Source organism: Rhinolophus ferrumequinum (genome assembly GCF_004115265.2).
Source record: "Rhinolophus ferrumequinum isolate MPI-CBG mRhiFer1 chromosome 5 unlocalized genomic scaffold, mRhiFer1_v1.p scaffold_110_arrow_ctg1, whole genome shotgun sequence".
Lineage (NCBI taxonomy): Eukaryota > Metazoa > Chordata > Mammalia > Chiroptera > Rhinolophidae > Rhinolophus > Rhinolophus ferrumequinum.
This window is the reverse complement of record NW_022680355.1, coordinates 285,273-300,816: the sequence shown is the minus strand read 5'-3', so window position 1 is coordinate 300,816 and position 15,544 is coordinate 285,273. Positions and strand designations below refer to the sequence as shown.

Below are 15,544 nucleotides of genomic sequence, written 5' to 3'. Positions count from 1 at the left end.
CATGCAGGCAATATTTCAAATTCCTATGTGAGGTTCAGGCCAAGCACTAGAATTTTCTAAGGAAACTTTCTTTTCCTCCCTCCAAAATCTAGATAGACTCCCTGTACTGGCAGGTAGGTGGTTCCCCTGTTCCCTGCGGTGCAGCCCTTCCAGGTTCTCAGCTTTATACAGAGGCTTCCGTTCTAACCTCCCCATATAGGCCCAAGACCTCCTTCTCTCTTTCCGTATGGGTGCAAAGCCCTGAGCATCTCGGCTATTGAGACTCCTCCTCCCTGTACCCCGCCTCAGGCCAACTATAGGGCTATCTCGGTCTGCACATGCTCTTCCCTGAATCTGGAACATTCTCCCCCTTCTTTTCCCTCTCTTCATCTAACCTCCACTCTTTCTTGGGTTTCAGCTTAGCCACCACTTTATCCAACAGCTTTCCCCAACTACCACCCCACTAGGGGTGGGTTAGATGCCCCTTCTCTGTGTGTCCCGTACCCCCTTCCATAATAGCAGTTTCTCTCTGTCCTCCTCTGGACTTCCTTTGTCTTTATTCTCCATTCAAAGCCTTTTGAGGGCAAAGGACCATCTGTTCACTGGTACCTAGCATCGTCTGGCATGTTATGGGTGCTGGGTAAATAATACGTCTCGAATGAATGGGTGTTGTTTTTATAGTAGAAACGTGAGGTTCAGGTGCTAGGTGTGAAGAACCCCAGTTTGTGTACAGGATCAGGAAGCATCATCCACTGTCATTGGTCTTAATAGGAATCCACACAAACAGGTGAGATAAACAATACGCTGAAGTAATCGCACCTCAAAAGAACACCCGTGACTGTGCCTCACAATGTGGCTTGAAGATCTGTGTGCTGGTGACAGGAAAGCACAGAGGGGACTTGTTGTTACCCAGTCGGTACTGTGAGGCGGGGGCATTAGAGTATAGTAGTCACGACAGGTCACTGATGGTGCATTAAGAATCAAATGCCAACCTCTGTCAAATGTTCTCTTGGAGAAACAATGCCACTCAAATTCCCTTAGGAAACAGCTGGACTGGGAGGCTGCCCATTAGACGGTAGGGATGGAGGCTGCTCTCCTGGGCCCACACACCACAGCCCTGCCTCACCAGCCACGCTGTCAGTCTCCCTGGCTCCCTGCTCTCTGCACATCTGCCTCACCCTCCTCTCCTCACCAGCTGGCTTCCTCCACTGAGTTTCTGGTTTGCACAAGGTGCGCTGGGGCTACTCACATCATGACATTGCAGCTTTGCCAACTCATCCTCACTGCTTGCTGTTCTGGGGAGAAAGATGCAAGATGGTCCTGCTTATCCTTTTGTGCAGTCTGCAGCTTGGCTTCTCTGAGCTCAAGTGCCCATCTCTGCTGCGGTCAGGCTCTGGCTTAGAGGGCACTGACACGAAACATTCCTGCCCACGCTGGCAGCAGGGGCCAGGGATGGGAGGTTTCCCATAGGTGTCCTTAAGCTTGGCCAGCCCCATACCATTTAGCCACTTCTGGTTCAATGCCATGCTCACCGAGCAACCTTCTTTTAAGGCATTCTTTCCAGCACCTCGATGCCCAAAAGTGGAAGTACTGGGTTATGACATCAAAGGTTTTCAGATGTTAGGAAGATAGTCACCTCCATTACCCAATAATTGTCATCCTAGTTTATTTTTCAGTTTCCTGTAGATTCAGTTATTGTGAACTGGTTTCTCAGGCCTGAACCCCCAGTGGTCTGATAAATAGATTTCTGAACTTGCACCGCTAGGAGCCTGTCCTTAGACCAGTGACAGTTGCACCAAGATATGGAACACTTTAGTCCCTGTACAATAGCCAGCTTTATTCTAGCTCCTTTCTCTCATAGTGCCTTAACTGTCACATTTATTGTTATGTTAATAACTTACTAGAATAGATGTCAAGCCTACAATGTATATGTTTCAGCTCTCTCCATGAAATTGGGAAACGAAGCACTGTATCATCAAAGAAAATACACACTCTATTACCATGTTTCCTTGAAAATAAGACCTAGCCAGACCATCAGGTCTAATGTGTCTTTTGGAGCAAAAATTAATATAAGACCCGGTATTATATTATATTATATTATATTATATTATATTATATTATATTATGTTCTACTGGGTCTTATATTAAAATAAGACGTGGTCTTATATTATTTTATATTATATAAGACACAGTCTTATATTAAAATAAGACCGGATCTTATATTAATTTTTGCTCCAAAAGATGTATTAGAGCTGATGGTCTGGCTGGGCCTTCTTTTCAGAAAACAAAGTAGAACCATATAAAATTTCGGCCAGAGTCATCAATCTCAGAGCTGAAAATACCTAGACACCATGCTACCCAGGCCATCTCCCTCTCTCTTCCTTGCCATTGGCCAACTGGCCCCCTTAATTGGAGGGGAGTGGTGGTCTCACAGACCCCACTTGGTCTTCTCTCCCCTGTTGCCCACCAAGCTTCTGTTTTGTGTAATTGAAAGTCACCCCGCCTCACAGTACCGACTGGGTAACAACAAGTCCCCTCTGTTCACAACTTTCACATGGACATGTTACCTTGGCTACTGATTTGCTTATGCTTAGAATTCAATCATTTTTCTTTTACACAATCTGTGTGCTCATCTACAACGTTAAGTTAAAAATGAAATCATTTATGTGGAAAAGAACCCCTATTGGCTGTGCCATCTTAGGCCAGTTAGGTAACCTGCCCATACCTGGACTTGTCATCGGTAATATAGGATCACAATACCTGCTCCATCAGGTTACTTCGAAGACGAAATGAGATAGATATAAAGTGCCTGGCGCATGGGAAGTTTCAAATAATAGCATTAAAGAGGAAAAGAGGAAAATGTGGGAGAGGTGCTGGTTTTCCACTCACTCAGACGTGAGGAGGTAGAATACTAGCAGCCTGAAGGGAACCTAGTCTTTTCCTTCCCCACCTGTGGGCTGGTCCCAGGGTTCCCTCTCCTTTGCACACCCCCAGCCACAAGTCACCCCCAGAATCCCACTGCAGACAGTTCTTTCTCACCCTCGTCCTTGGCCCCTCTCAAGCTCTGGGAGTTTGGCAGATCGAATGAGGACCCGGGTTTCAATTCTGCTTGATGGCAGCCCTGACTTCCCCTTGTCTGACCAGCAGTTAAAACTGAGTCATCAGCAGTTGGGTTCTGACTGCTGGCCAGAGTTTTTGCCTCGTTAGAGGATTTCACAGTGAAATTAAAGCTCTGCTATACTCCTGCTTCTTCGAGTGTCTGTGTGATCCAGTGACTCCTTTGAAAAATCCATACCATATTCTGCTTTTCCTAAAATAGCGAGCCAGAAAACTCCAAGGGAAGAGTCTTCTACGTAGGAACTATTGTGTGAACAGAGAGCTGTTTGGGGAAGCCTGCCAATCCGCGCTGTTCTCAGCACGCCATACACTGCAGTGTTCATTGATGATTATATTAAATGCCACGTTCCTAGGGCAGGGTGTGCTCAGCCACCACTAGCTCATTCATTATTTATATACAATTAAAGGGCACGGTTCAGATGAATGCAAGCATCTGAGAAAAGTCATTATTCATGTACAGATCAAATTGAACATTTGTCATTTCCCCAGTGACTTAACATACTCTTTGTGCCGTGGGACCTCAAATTATATTAAGCAGTGTAGATGCTTTAACTCTTTTATTTCGTTTAATTATTGGCCTTCATCCACTTGTTCCGATGACTTGGACTTGTTTAAAATTAGCTCTTGCTTCCCCTTAATATAATAAAATAGAAAAGGAAGCAGATTTCTTTTTAGGACCTATTGCATTCTAAGGATAAATGCAAATTGTTCTACTGTGATTGTGAATGACCCACTCTTACCAGAGTAGGAAGCCCAGTGCATTAATGCAGCACCTCTTTTCACATCATTACTCCTAATGGAACTGTTACCAGTATAATAGTATGACCGTTAGCTATAGATTCAGATAGCAAAAATATACGCTGCTTCCTCAATACCTCTATTCACATGGCATATTGAGCGTTTTCAGATCGATACAATGACAATCTTTTGGCCTTGTTCTAAGGCCTCATCTAAGCATGTAAGAGAATAGGTTTTTGTCTTCAGTAGATAAATTCTAGTTAAAAGTCTCTTTTAAGTGTGAAACCATGGCACAGAATGTCAATACTAGGCCCAGAGGAAATATTTGTTTGTATAGGTATTTTTCGAGAAGCCTAGTGCTGTGCTTTCAGTGGTCTCAGACACACAGACCCAGGAGACCAGAGCCTTCCCTGGCTTCTTTTTCTTGAAACTGGATAAGTTTTAACTGAAAGGAGAAAAAAAAATAACCAGAAATTGTTGCCTTTTTAGTGAGGGACAAAAATACTTGAGCTCCAGATTAGATTAGAAAGATTTGCTTGGGAGCCACTCACAGAGTGGGAAGAAACATTCCAGAACTTTCCCTTTGGTTTTCCTCATCCTGGCTGTTGACACACATGGTGGCCGGGAGTCATTTGGATGTGGGCATGATCCAAATCCACTTTATTAATTTGGGACCACTGCCTTCTAATGGGTGGTCACTGGGACACCTGCATTTCACGATCTAAGAAAAGAGGGTTTGCTATGGAAATTCATTATGTAAATAATCTTACAAGGAGAGGGATGTTTACCTGCTAAGATGGTATATTCAGTCTTTTCTGTAGTACACATTTTCATATAAACAAATAGGGTGTGAAGTGCAGGTATTTTTTTCTATTCATTAAAACAGGATTTTGAGAACGTTTTGGCAATCCTCTGATGAGTAAATGTCATTTGGGCATTTGAATGTAATAAAACCTGTTTCCTTAACAATATTCTGTTAATTAAGACTTCTGTCTAATTCAGGTAGGCCTTTCTCCCCCAATTAATCTACATTTGTGAACTGTGGTATTGGCTTCCCTTGGAAACAAAAGTAGAAAATATGTTTATTTTCTCATCAAACGTTTGAGTGCTTACTATCAGTACAAGGCACTGTCACAGGTGCTCTGAGGGACACAAAATAAAGGAAGACCCTGAGGTGTCTACAACCTGGTGTGGGAGATTCAAAAGCACAGTCACCCCAGGAGTGTCATTTCCTCTGCACAGCTCCCGAGTGGAGACTGCTTACTCACTCAGCCCACATATCGTATGTTGGGCAGCCAGGTGGCTCTTTTTCCTGATCCTTAATTCTGCTCCCTAACCATCACTCCTGCTCTACTCATGTGGGGCTGGGATGGGTTCTTTCCACTAAGGCGCTTGCCACAGCCACATGTCTTCCTCCCGCCGCCATGGCCCCTTGTCATCTTTGTAACATCACTGTCCATGTGAAAGATCCATCTGACCACGGCCACACAGGTCCGGACTCCACCCACAGTGACATTCACCTCCGCTGCGTTTCATCCCATCCCAGCCACTCCTTAGCGTTCTCTCTGGAACTGCTTCTCCGACACCACTGACACTCCAGCATTATACTCCCAATTGCTTTCCCGCCATGGCACCACCTTGCCAACCCTGTTGACATTTCCATCCCTTGGTCTAGATTTTTTTCCAAGTTGGGGAGTCTTTTTCTGGCTTCCCAGATTTGGGCAGGAAGGGAGAGTAAAGAAAGTTGAGGTAATTCATTCCAGGTGGCACCTTCACGAACATCTTCAAGAGTTTTGTATCCCTGTCCTGCTGCCAAAACTGTCCAGCCAAATCCTAACCCACGACGGGCCGTACCACCCAGTGTCTGTACTCCTATGGAGGAGCCACGAGGAGCCAGGGAGAAAACAGCCCGCCCCTACAGACAGTTGGCACCACCACAGTCCTGCTTGGTGTCCTCCCATCCTCCGTTTCCTGTTCTTCCCAGAGGCAATTCCATACTTTGCCTGTACTCAATTCCCCTCACCATGGCGTTCAGTGAGGTCTCCGGAATGATGATTCTAACCTATGACCGCTTCTCAACCTGCACCAGTCTTCATTCCTCTGCATTGAGAGGAAGAACTTTCCCGCTGTTCGAGGGCAGCCCCTCCATTTGTATCCCGACCCATCACCTCACAGTTCCTCTGGGATGGTTCCTTTGACAGTATCCTTCTTTTTTCCTGGATCCGTCTGCTCCTGCAGCTCAGCCTGTAAACATGCTCGGGTCTCCAGTCCCTCAACCCACCTCCCCTTCCGGCCCTTCTTCTCTTCCTTCTCCACTGAACTCGGGTCTGTCACCCCCACCACTCCCTGGTTGATCTCCCTTCCTGGCCCTTTGGCACTTGGACTATAGGTCCCTCTTTATCAGCACCCCTTGCTTTCCTTCACGAACCCCGCCTCCCATGTCTTCTGACGATAGCCCACCCTGGGCTCCTTTGTGGGCTCCTGTGCTTTCCTCTCCTTTCAGTGACGGGAGTTCTCTCCAGCTCTGTGCTTGTGCCCAGTGCTCGGCTCACTCAGTATGCTCTCCTCCATCAACGTTTTTTCTCTTGTTTTAATTACTACATATATGTTGATGTCTCTCAAATTGTAGGCTTCTGTACGGAAATGCCTGCTAGCCATCTCCGCAGGGATGCTCCTAAGATACCCCAAACTCGGCATGTCCCACACCAAGCCACATACATCTTTCCCCTCACAAACCTTCCCTTTCTTCTCTATTTACCAGGTCATGTGATTCACCAGAAATGCCCCTGCTGGATATTCCTCTGGTCCAGCTTCACTAACATGGGCCAAACTCAGACAATTGCCGTAGCTTCCTAGAAAGAATCCTTCTCCTCTGAGATCCATCCCTGAGATCCATCCTCCCCATTGGGGCCATGTGTCTCTTCTTGCACAACTGCACTTGTATTTGGATTTTTTCCCCCTTTGTTCACATTATTTCCTTCGGATAAATTTCTATGAGTAAGATTCCCAACACAAGGATATAACAGTTTTATGCCTCTCATTATATATTACCATCGTTATTTCCCAAAAAAGGTTTTGCCAGTTTATATACCACATCCCACAATTGTATCACTATTAAGTATTCACTTTTTAACATTGCTTTTCTAATTTTGTAGGTATAAAGTGTGCTTTGCAATTTGGGGGCTTAGGTGAACATTTTTCCTCATTTTTTTTTTTTGCTAAATACACTTTGTCCATTATCTATAGAGATTTTGAAGTTGCTCTTTTATTTGAATGAGCTCTTTTACATGGTGGTACACATTAAACCTTTTCAGTCAGATTAGTGTGATCAGCTCTTCTCATTCTAATGAAATGTTTATTTTTCATTCAGTAGAAATTTTAGAGTTTTATATAGTTGAATCTGTCAATATTTTCCTTTGTCATTTCTTTTTAAAAGAAGCCTTTAAAACATTAAAATCACCAATACCGGGAAGGCAGTGTGATGTGACTGCATACTTGGTCTTGACCTTACGAAGAGCAAGCTGAAAAGACCGTGTTGGAAAGTGCTCAGGAATGGTGTGTGAAGCAGAAATGTCAACACCAGCGCCTGTGTGTGCAGTCACACACTGTGTGGCTTTAGTAACACAATTGTCTGGCCTCCCTTTCGTCCTGTCATGTGACTCCCCGTAGTTTCTTTTGTGCTTAATCGGTAGCTCTTTTCCAAGGAACCAATACAATATGCAAGACGTTGACGCAAAGTAGAAATGGAATTTTCATTAAGACACAACTGCATCTATTTATTCTGAGTACTGATTGAGTTAGTAGGAATCACTATGAGAACATCTTTTTGCATAATTTTGCATTAGATTTTGAATTAACAACAAACAAGTGAAATATTTTAATACATTTGCTGAATTTTGTCATGGGGCCAGCGGGCCCACAGGAAGCATTTTCTTCTCTGCCCATATGTCTCCTACACATGACCATGGAGCAAGTAGAAAAGGCACTTTCCACTTTCCATAAAAACTACTAAATATTTATAGCTGGTTTCATTTTGAAATCAGTACATTTTATGTAGCCCTGCCAAGCTCCACCTTCACCAAAGGAATGTAATATGGATATGAATGCTATCTACGGCAGAACTGAGGTCTTTTAGCAATATACTTGGTTTTTCTTCTTGGCATATACTGCTATTTCAGATCTGCCTATTTTATCTGTTAAAGCATTTAACAATATTTCACATTTTCTTTCAGTCTTCACAGAAAAGTACTGTACTGCTAATCATGTGGATAAACTCCCTGGCCCAAGAGACTGGGTACAGATTCTACAGGATCAAATTAAACTGGCCAGAAGAAGGTTAAAAAGAGGCTCAGGTATGAATAAACTGCAATAAAATAATTGCAGAAGCCTTTTATTGAATTCTCAGACATTGCAAACTACAGTGCTTTGCTCTAGGGTGTCCCGTTGTCTCTTATCTTTAGAAGGAGACGTATTATGTAATGTTCTATGGTGTTGTACTTGAAAGTCTTATTCAAATGAATTTTGAAATTCACCCGAAAATTAGAAAGTAAAAATTATGTCAGGCCATTTACTTTTAATAGTATAAAGGAAAAAGATTGCTAGTCTCATCTATGGGCTTACGTGTCTTATGTATGAAACTGGGTGTCTAATTTGTGAATTGTGTCTATTGCCTATTGATTTTGTTTGTTTGGATCTGTGTGACTTTTTAAAAAGTACTAGTTGCTAAACGTAGTACTAAATAGTAATCATCCTACCAGAAACACCACATGAAATAGAAAGAGACTTTAAGTCAAATATTTATTTATTTTAAATATATATATTTTATGTATATGTATTTTAACTTTTTAAATTCAGGCTTGGTGATTCTGGAATTATCTTCCAGGGAAAAAATGAATGCTAGTTGAATTATGACCATTCAGTCATTTCAAGTCTCAATTTCCCCAAAGTGACAGTGGGCCAACTTACCAATGAAGAATCCCTTTGAAGTCAGCTTTCTGCCATTGTATGAGGATAATCATCTCTAGGAGGCCACAGACCTCTAGATATTATTATTTTTTTTTAATCCTGATCAAACCTCAGGACGTTGGGCCTGCTCAGAGCCTTCTGTGCTTCTGTGGCTGGAGTGTGAGAGTTTGGGAGACGGACCATAGATGCTGAAATGTTACAGGTTCGGATGTCATGAGGGTCCATGAGAACAGTGGTACAAATGCGTGAGACTGTGTCACTAACAGATCCCTTTCTGTGAGCTCCCAGGGCGTAGTGGTCACCACGCCTGTGGAGGACACAGCTGACGGCCTCAGGGAGAGATGCTGGCACAGGCTGGGATGCCCTTGACGTGACAACAAGACACACAGGCATGGAGGGACCAAGTGGTTTTTCAGTATGAAAAGCCTTTCAGCTCTTTTGTCTAAAAGTCTCTATCAGTACTCAGTAGTCAGCCATGGGGTCATCTATGGAGGCTTAAACTCCACCTGAGGTCCTCTGACCGACCTTTGATGGAATTATATAAGTATTTTCCAAAGCTCCATGTCCCAAGGTCATGTCTGAAAGAAAATATTCAGCTGTACATGATTTTTTTATTAAAAATCTTCCCTTCATCTCTTTTAATCTTTTGCTTCCTTTCACACTTAATTGATGCTGTTTTTATATAGAGCAACAGACTAGTTATATTTCTAATTGGTAAAAAATGTATTATTGCCTTAGGTGATAAGTCATAGTGGAGTCAGAAGACCTGGTTTTCAAGTCTCACGTCTGCTCTTTACCAGCTCTGGGCCTTGGGCACGTTACCCCATCTTTCTAATCCTCAGTGTCCCTATCATGAAGCAGATGGAAAAATAAAGCCGGGCTCAGCGTTCTTGTGAGGCTCCAGGCATATACTGTACAAGAATGTCTTTATAAACGAAGCCAGCGTTTCCTCTCTGAAAATGTCCATATCGTTCACAGCAGTGCTTGGCAGGTGGAGATGGCTGAGGAAGTCATATAACTCCGTGGGCCCCTGGTATCCGAGGTCAGGGGACCAAGCAGCCTGCTGTGCCTGGCCAGATGGCTTTCCCGCTCTTGTCCCCACGTACTTAGTAATAATGCCCAGTTCACGCTCAACAGCTTTCAAGCTTGGGTAATACGTGATCTGGCCGTCTTCCTCCTAGATCTCTCAGCTTTCACCACCTTCTTCTTCATCTACAAATCATCACAAATAAACACAGCATGCTATCGTGGAACGAACGAGTCTGACTTCCTAGCTCTGATCTGTCACTTACAGATCCCTGGGACCTCGGACAAATTACTCAACCTCTCTCGGCCTCAAATTCTCCGTTTATATAAACAGGCTAACAGCTTCCTTGGGGGTTTTCAGAGTTAGAATTAGACAATGTAAGTAATGCCACTCATGCAGAGTTGACACATAATGATGCTTAAAAAATATTCATGCCCTTATCCTCCTTCCCTTTGCCAACCAAAAGCAAAACAACTCCTTTATGCCTGCCATTTCTTAAAACCACTGCCATCTTTCTCCTAACGTTGTTGGTCAAATTCCTCCCAAAGGGTTGCATGCCCTGTGGGCTCCCCCATCCCAGTTCACTAGAATCCAGTGCACTTTCCCTCTGACCTCACTTCTTGATGTGCGCGCTTGCTGGTCCCAATGACCGGATTCCACTTTCTGTTTATATTAACGCTCCGACTTGACCTCCATGTGGATTTTTACTCTGTTGAATCTCATCCTTCTGGAAACTCTCTTCCCTTGGGCTCTATGACTTCATTCTCTGGCAATGCTTTGGTCTCCTCTGCCTCACTCTTCCAGCTGTATCTTAAACCCAGCATTCCCAAGTTCCCTCCCTTGCTACTGTTCTTTCCAGATCCTCACTCCTGACTTGAAATGTCCCCTCATCAATGGCCCCCTGGTGAGCAGCCGGACATAGCCATGACCTGAGACCCTAGACTTCATTTTCTGTGCCTCCGCTAATGAAATGCACTCATGCCCACCACTACTGAGCACTTCTGCTAGCTTCCTGTCAGCTCAAAGTCAAGTCCCTTCTACACCCCACCCCCAGCGGGGCAAGCAAGGGCCTCTGCTGGGAGCTGCACCCCCTCGCCAGCCTCCCCTCTGGCCACAGGCCTCATGCCTCCTCGGGCCACCCCAGCCCCTCCCCATTCTGCAGTATGCTGGGTTCTCGCACTCGTGCTTTCTCTCTGCCTGGAAAACAATGCTTCCTCTTGTCATAGCGTCTCCAAGGTTCCTTTCTCCCGGAGCCCTCGTAGATGGCTTCTGCCACTGGAATAGTCACCCACCTGTTTGCTCCACTGACCATGAGATCCTCAGGAGCAGAGACTGCATCTGAGTCATGTTTCTATCCCAAGTGTCTAGAACAATGTGTGGCACAACATGGAACCAACGAAGGAACCAACGAATCAATCAAAGGAAAAGAAGGGACAATAGTCCACAACTAAGAGGTCTTATTGTTTAGCTCATCTAGGTCATGTGAGAGTCCAGAGAATATTCCATCCATTTATTCCTTGAGGTTCAAATACTGATCCCAGGACCATGGGGCAGCAATGTCCCTGAGCTCTGTCCTCGGGGAACGAGGTCCTCAGGGCTCCCAGACACGCATGTCGTGGCTCATGTGGCTATCCCACAGTGCCCAACCTTTCTCCTCCTACAGCCCTTTTTCTTGTTCCCTTCTCTGTCCTGGGCCCATCTTCTTAGTCCCCTTCCCAGTTTCCTCTCTTCTCCCTTCCTCCTGGGGAGGTTCAGAGTCTTGTATCATGGCACAGGGGTGCCATGATACCTACTCACACCTACTCACATGGCACCTACTCACACAGGGTAGGTGAACTGACGAAGACTCACTCCTACCAGTGGGGTCTCTTAGCCCCTTCTTGTGCTAAACGTCTCCTGCCTCAGCCCTAAGTTACCTCACAAAGGCCCGTTTTTATTACTTTAGCCTCTTTAGATTTCAGTCTCCAAGAAAGGGTTGGGATGGAAAAAAACTGTTTTTTACAGTTGAATGACAGGTGTTATCAAACACAATTGCCCAATTGGTTTACACAGCACGTAACCGCTTATTGAGCCTGGATGCCATGTTGGGAGCGGTGTCTCCACAGTTTTGTATCCCAAATCCAATTTCAAGTAGGAAGTCTACATGGTCTCCTTGCTAGTATTAAGTTGGTCTCGTGTTGCCTAAATCCTGCCTTGGCAATCTGCCTGTTTGGATATGTAAGAACTTCCATTTGCCTATTGATTTGCAGGGGCAAACTGTTGAACCCACCTTCCCCCTGCCACCACCCCCAAGAAAAAGATGATAAATATTCAGGTTTGAGAGAGATCCAGAATTTGTCAGAGCGAGGAGACCTACATTTAATACTCAGCCCAAAGGAAAGGCAAAGAGCCAGTGTAGCCCAAGAACCAGCCACACAGTCACCCTTTGGTTCTCCACACACTGGTCCCAACTGTGCCACCAGCTTCTAGCCTGAGGAAGGCTAGCAAATTCCTCCACTCAGAATCCACAGACGCACGCCCGGTCCCTTCCTGCTCCAGCAAGGGGGGTGGACGTAATCGGAAAACGTGTGAGAAAATACTGGAGCTCCTTGCAGCGTGAGGGGAAAGCACGATGAGCCCAGAATGCTGACGTTACTAACTTAGGCGCTGCAGACACAACCCAGAGAAAGGAGGAGAGGACTTTGTGTTAATAGAACACGTGCCTCGAGCTGCGGAGATGGTTACGAGTCCCGAAAGGCCCTGAAAAGTTGAAGTTTGAAGAGTAACCTTTAAAGACACAAGGCACAAAATGGGAGAAGACTGTTGAGTATCTACTGAACATACTGCAGAGCAGGCCCCTCTCAGGGACACAGCAAGAGCTTTCCTGGCAACGGGCCACGTGATAGAAATAGGAAGTTCGGTTTAAATTTTGATTCCCCATACTATGTATTTTGTACATGAATGCACCCTTTTTTTTTTTTTTCTGTTTCAGATGCTGAGACCAATTTTTATGAGTCCTGGTCTCCATTCCCATTCCCGCTTCCCCCCAAAAAACACACATGCACACAATGGGGACTTTCCTGCACATTCCTGCCTCTCCCACAAACAGACTGGCCAGTGAACACATTCCTCACCCCTCGCAGCATTGGCACTGGTAATTCACATGACACCTGCCCGTTTGCACACACACGTGCCTGTTTCTACAGAATGGGACCCAAGCCACACTGCTCGCCCCCCTTCCCTCCTGCTGGGAGCCTCTCACACGCTCAGGACATCGCTCAGGACATCGTCTGCCCTGTTCCATAGCTATCACCGTACTGGTTTTTGGCCATTTTCCCTTTGACCACTGGGTTTAGGTTATCTACCTCCATTTTGGAGGTTGGTACGTTGGCACTTCTCTGCCTCGCTAGCGAGTTCTTTTAGCATCTGAGAAAGAGGAAGGTGCCGACAGGACCAAACCAACACCGACATATAGATCAAACCAGACCAAGATGACAGCACATCAGCAGTGACCTGCCAACGGGTTTTTGTCTCCCAATTTTGTCCCATCCTCTTACACTTCATTCTCCTCAAGGGCCACAAAAGTGGGATCCCAACAAATGGAAACTAGAGCCACTTGCATTTCCATTGTTGTGCTGATAAGAACTGAGAAGCCTCTCAATATCTCTTGCTCTCCTGCTTTTTGTCTTGATTATTTTCAGTCTAAATGATGGATAGTACAGTGTCTCACAGACATTCCACAACTTCAGCCTTATTTATCATATTTGTCTCAATTCCTGGAATTAGGTACAGACTCCACCTGGGCAAGCTAATCAACTCACCGGTTAAGAAAGCCCATGCTGCCTCTAGAACAAGGAAGAGCCCCAAGCAGCTCTGAAAGGCTGTTATGTGAATCCAAATAGAAATTCATCTGAGGCTCTCATCACGTGTAATAATTTTTTTCTGTAACTGGAATGAGTCCTTTCCTGGTCTGGATTTTTATCATTTTCATTAGATTATTTCCTCAGAGCTGAAATCGCAATTTTGTGTGTGCGTTAGCTCTAAGAGTAAAGCTGTCATTGCTATTAAATTTTTATTGGACTTGCTCAATCTTCCCCAAATTCCACAACTTCACTGTCACCACGGAAGAAAGACTGTGAGCTTATTGTTACAGGCAGATGTTATAATTAAATTTAAGTAACCCAGTCATGTTCTTTATCCATGACACTGAGCCCTGTTGCATATAGCTAGCATATACATATATATGTATATATATTTATATATATGTATGTATATTTATTATTATATGTGTATATATATATTTTTTTGGTTGTATATGTTCTGTTCTCACTAAAGCACATAATTGCATAGCCTGTTTTTTAAGCAAGGATAACTGAATTACAAAGGGAAGAACAACTTAGGCCCAGAATCAATTTTTGGTATAACTAAATGAAAAGCAATTATACATGTAAAGTGGAGAAAGTTACTGAAGTATAAAATGAACTAGAACTTGGAGGTTTAAAAATTAGCTCATAATGATACATGTGATGTATGTTTGGACTATTAATAGCAAAGAGATTAAGAGCCCAGACACTAACCTGATTCAAATTCTTGGCAGTGTCACTTACTAGCTCTATTACCTTAGGTACATTTCTTAACCTCTCTATTTCTCAGTTTCCTCATTTGTTAAAATGGGCATAGTAACAAACAGACCTACCTTGTGGGGTTTTCTAAGGGTTAGATGACACAGTGCATGTAAAATGCTCAGTAAACAGTAAGCGTTTAGTAAATGGTGGTGGCTAGCATTGCTATTATTATTATTACTGAAGAATTTTTTAAATCCAACACAATGAAAGAACTACCATGTAGTTCATCTACCTGTTTAAATTTACTCAAACCAATTGAAAGAAAATAATGTCTTCTAAATATGTTTGTTATTTTTTAAATATATAGAGTAATTTAAAAAACCCAAAGAACAAAATTTGAAACACCTATAAACCTTTCATCCAGAGAGAAACACTGTTAACATTTTAGTATGTCCTATACTCCATCTATAAACCTATTTACAAAATTAGGTTCTTACCAGTTATCTTATTGTTTGGCTTGAATGTTTTTGTTATTAAATATTCATCTACAATATCATTTTTAGTGGTTTCTCTGCTTCTCCAACCAAAATTGGTCATGACAATTCTGTCTTTTCTCAGTGTTTTCTCTTTGTGGTGGATTGAGCAGGTCAGCAGACAGTCTGTCTTTCACTGATGTCAGTGTAGCAATCGGAGGACAAGATGTAAGAGTGTGGACTAGAGTGGAAATCTTTGAACCCTCATTGTGTTTAAAGCAGTAGCAATAAAAACAAGAGCACCATATTAGTTTGCTTCCCTCCAACTTAGCAATCCATTGTGATGCAAATGGAGCCCTCATTTGACTGGCCTTTGCTGCACACTTGCAGGGACCAGAAGGTGGCTACGGGCAGGGCAGGAAACTTCCCACGGGGCCACTAGCCCTGGGACATAGGAACACCGCCAAAATTATCCAAATTGCTGTAATGAAATGTCTGACCGTCCACAGCGTGCAGGGGAGAGTGACAAGCCCATCAGTTCTCAGGAGACATATGGGCACCTTCTTTTTATGTATTTAGTGGAAGGTTTTCTGTGACTGAAGGATCTATCTTTTGGGAGGCTTTTAAGGAGACTGAAACAGATCAGAGATGAGCAAAAGTTTGCTTGCATTTTAAACATAGACATGACGAATCTTCTGAAG

The 15,544-nt window shown here is 43.9% G+C and overlaps 1 protein-coding gene across 13 annotated transcripts in view; it reads left to right on the top strand.

The window, feature by feature from the left end:
• BEND7 (BEN domain containing 7) overlaps positions 1-15,544 on the top strand; it is an 80,756-nt gene that overhangs the window by 57,868 nt on the left and 7,344 nt on the right. For all 13 annotated transcript variants that reach the window (XR_004422435.1, XM_033100730.1, XM_033100731.1 and 10 more), the window contains one exon: positions 8,067-8,186. Coding sequence is in view for 12 of the 13 variants with exons in the window: in XM_033100730.1 (XP_032956621.1) it covers positions 8,067-8,186 (120 nt within the window). In the remaining variant the exon portion in view is untranslated. The remainder of the gene's footprint in view (positions 1-8,066; positions 8,187-15,544) is intronic.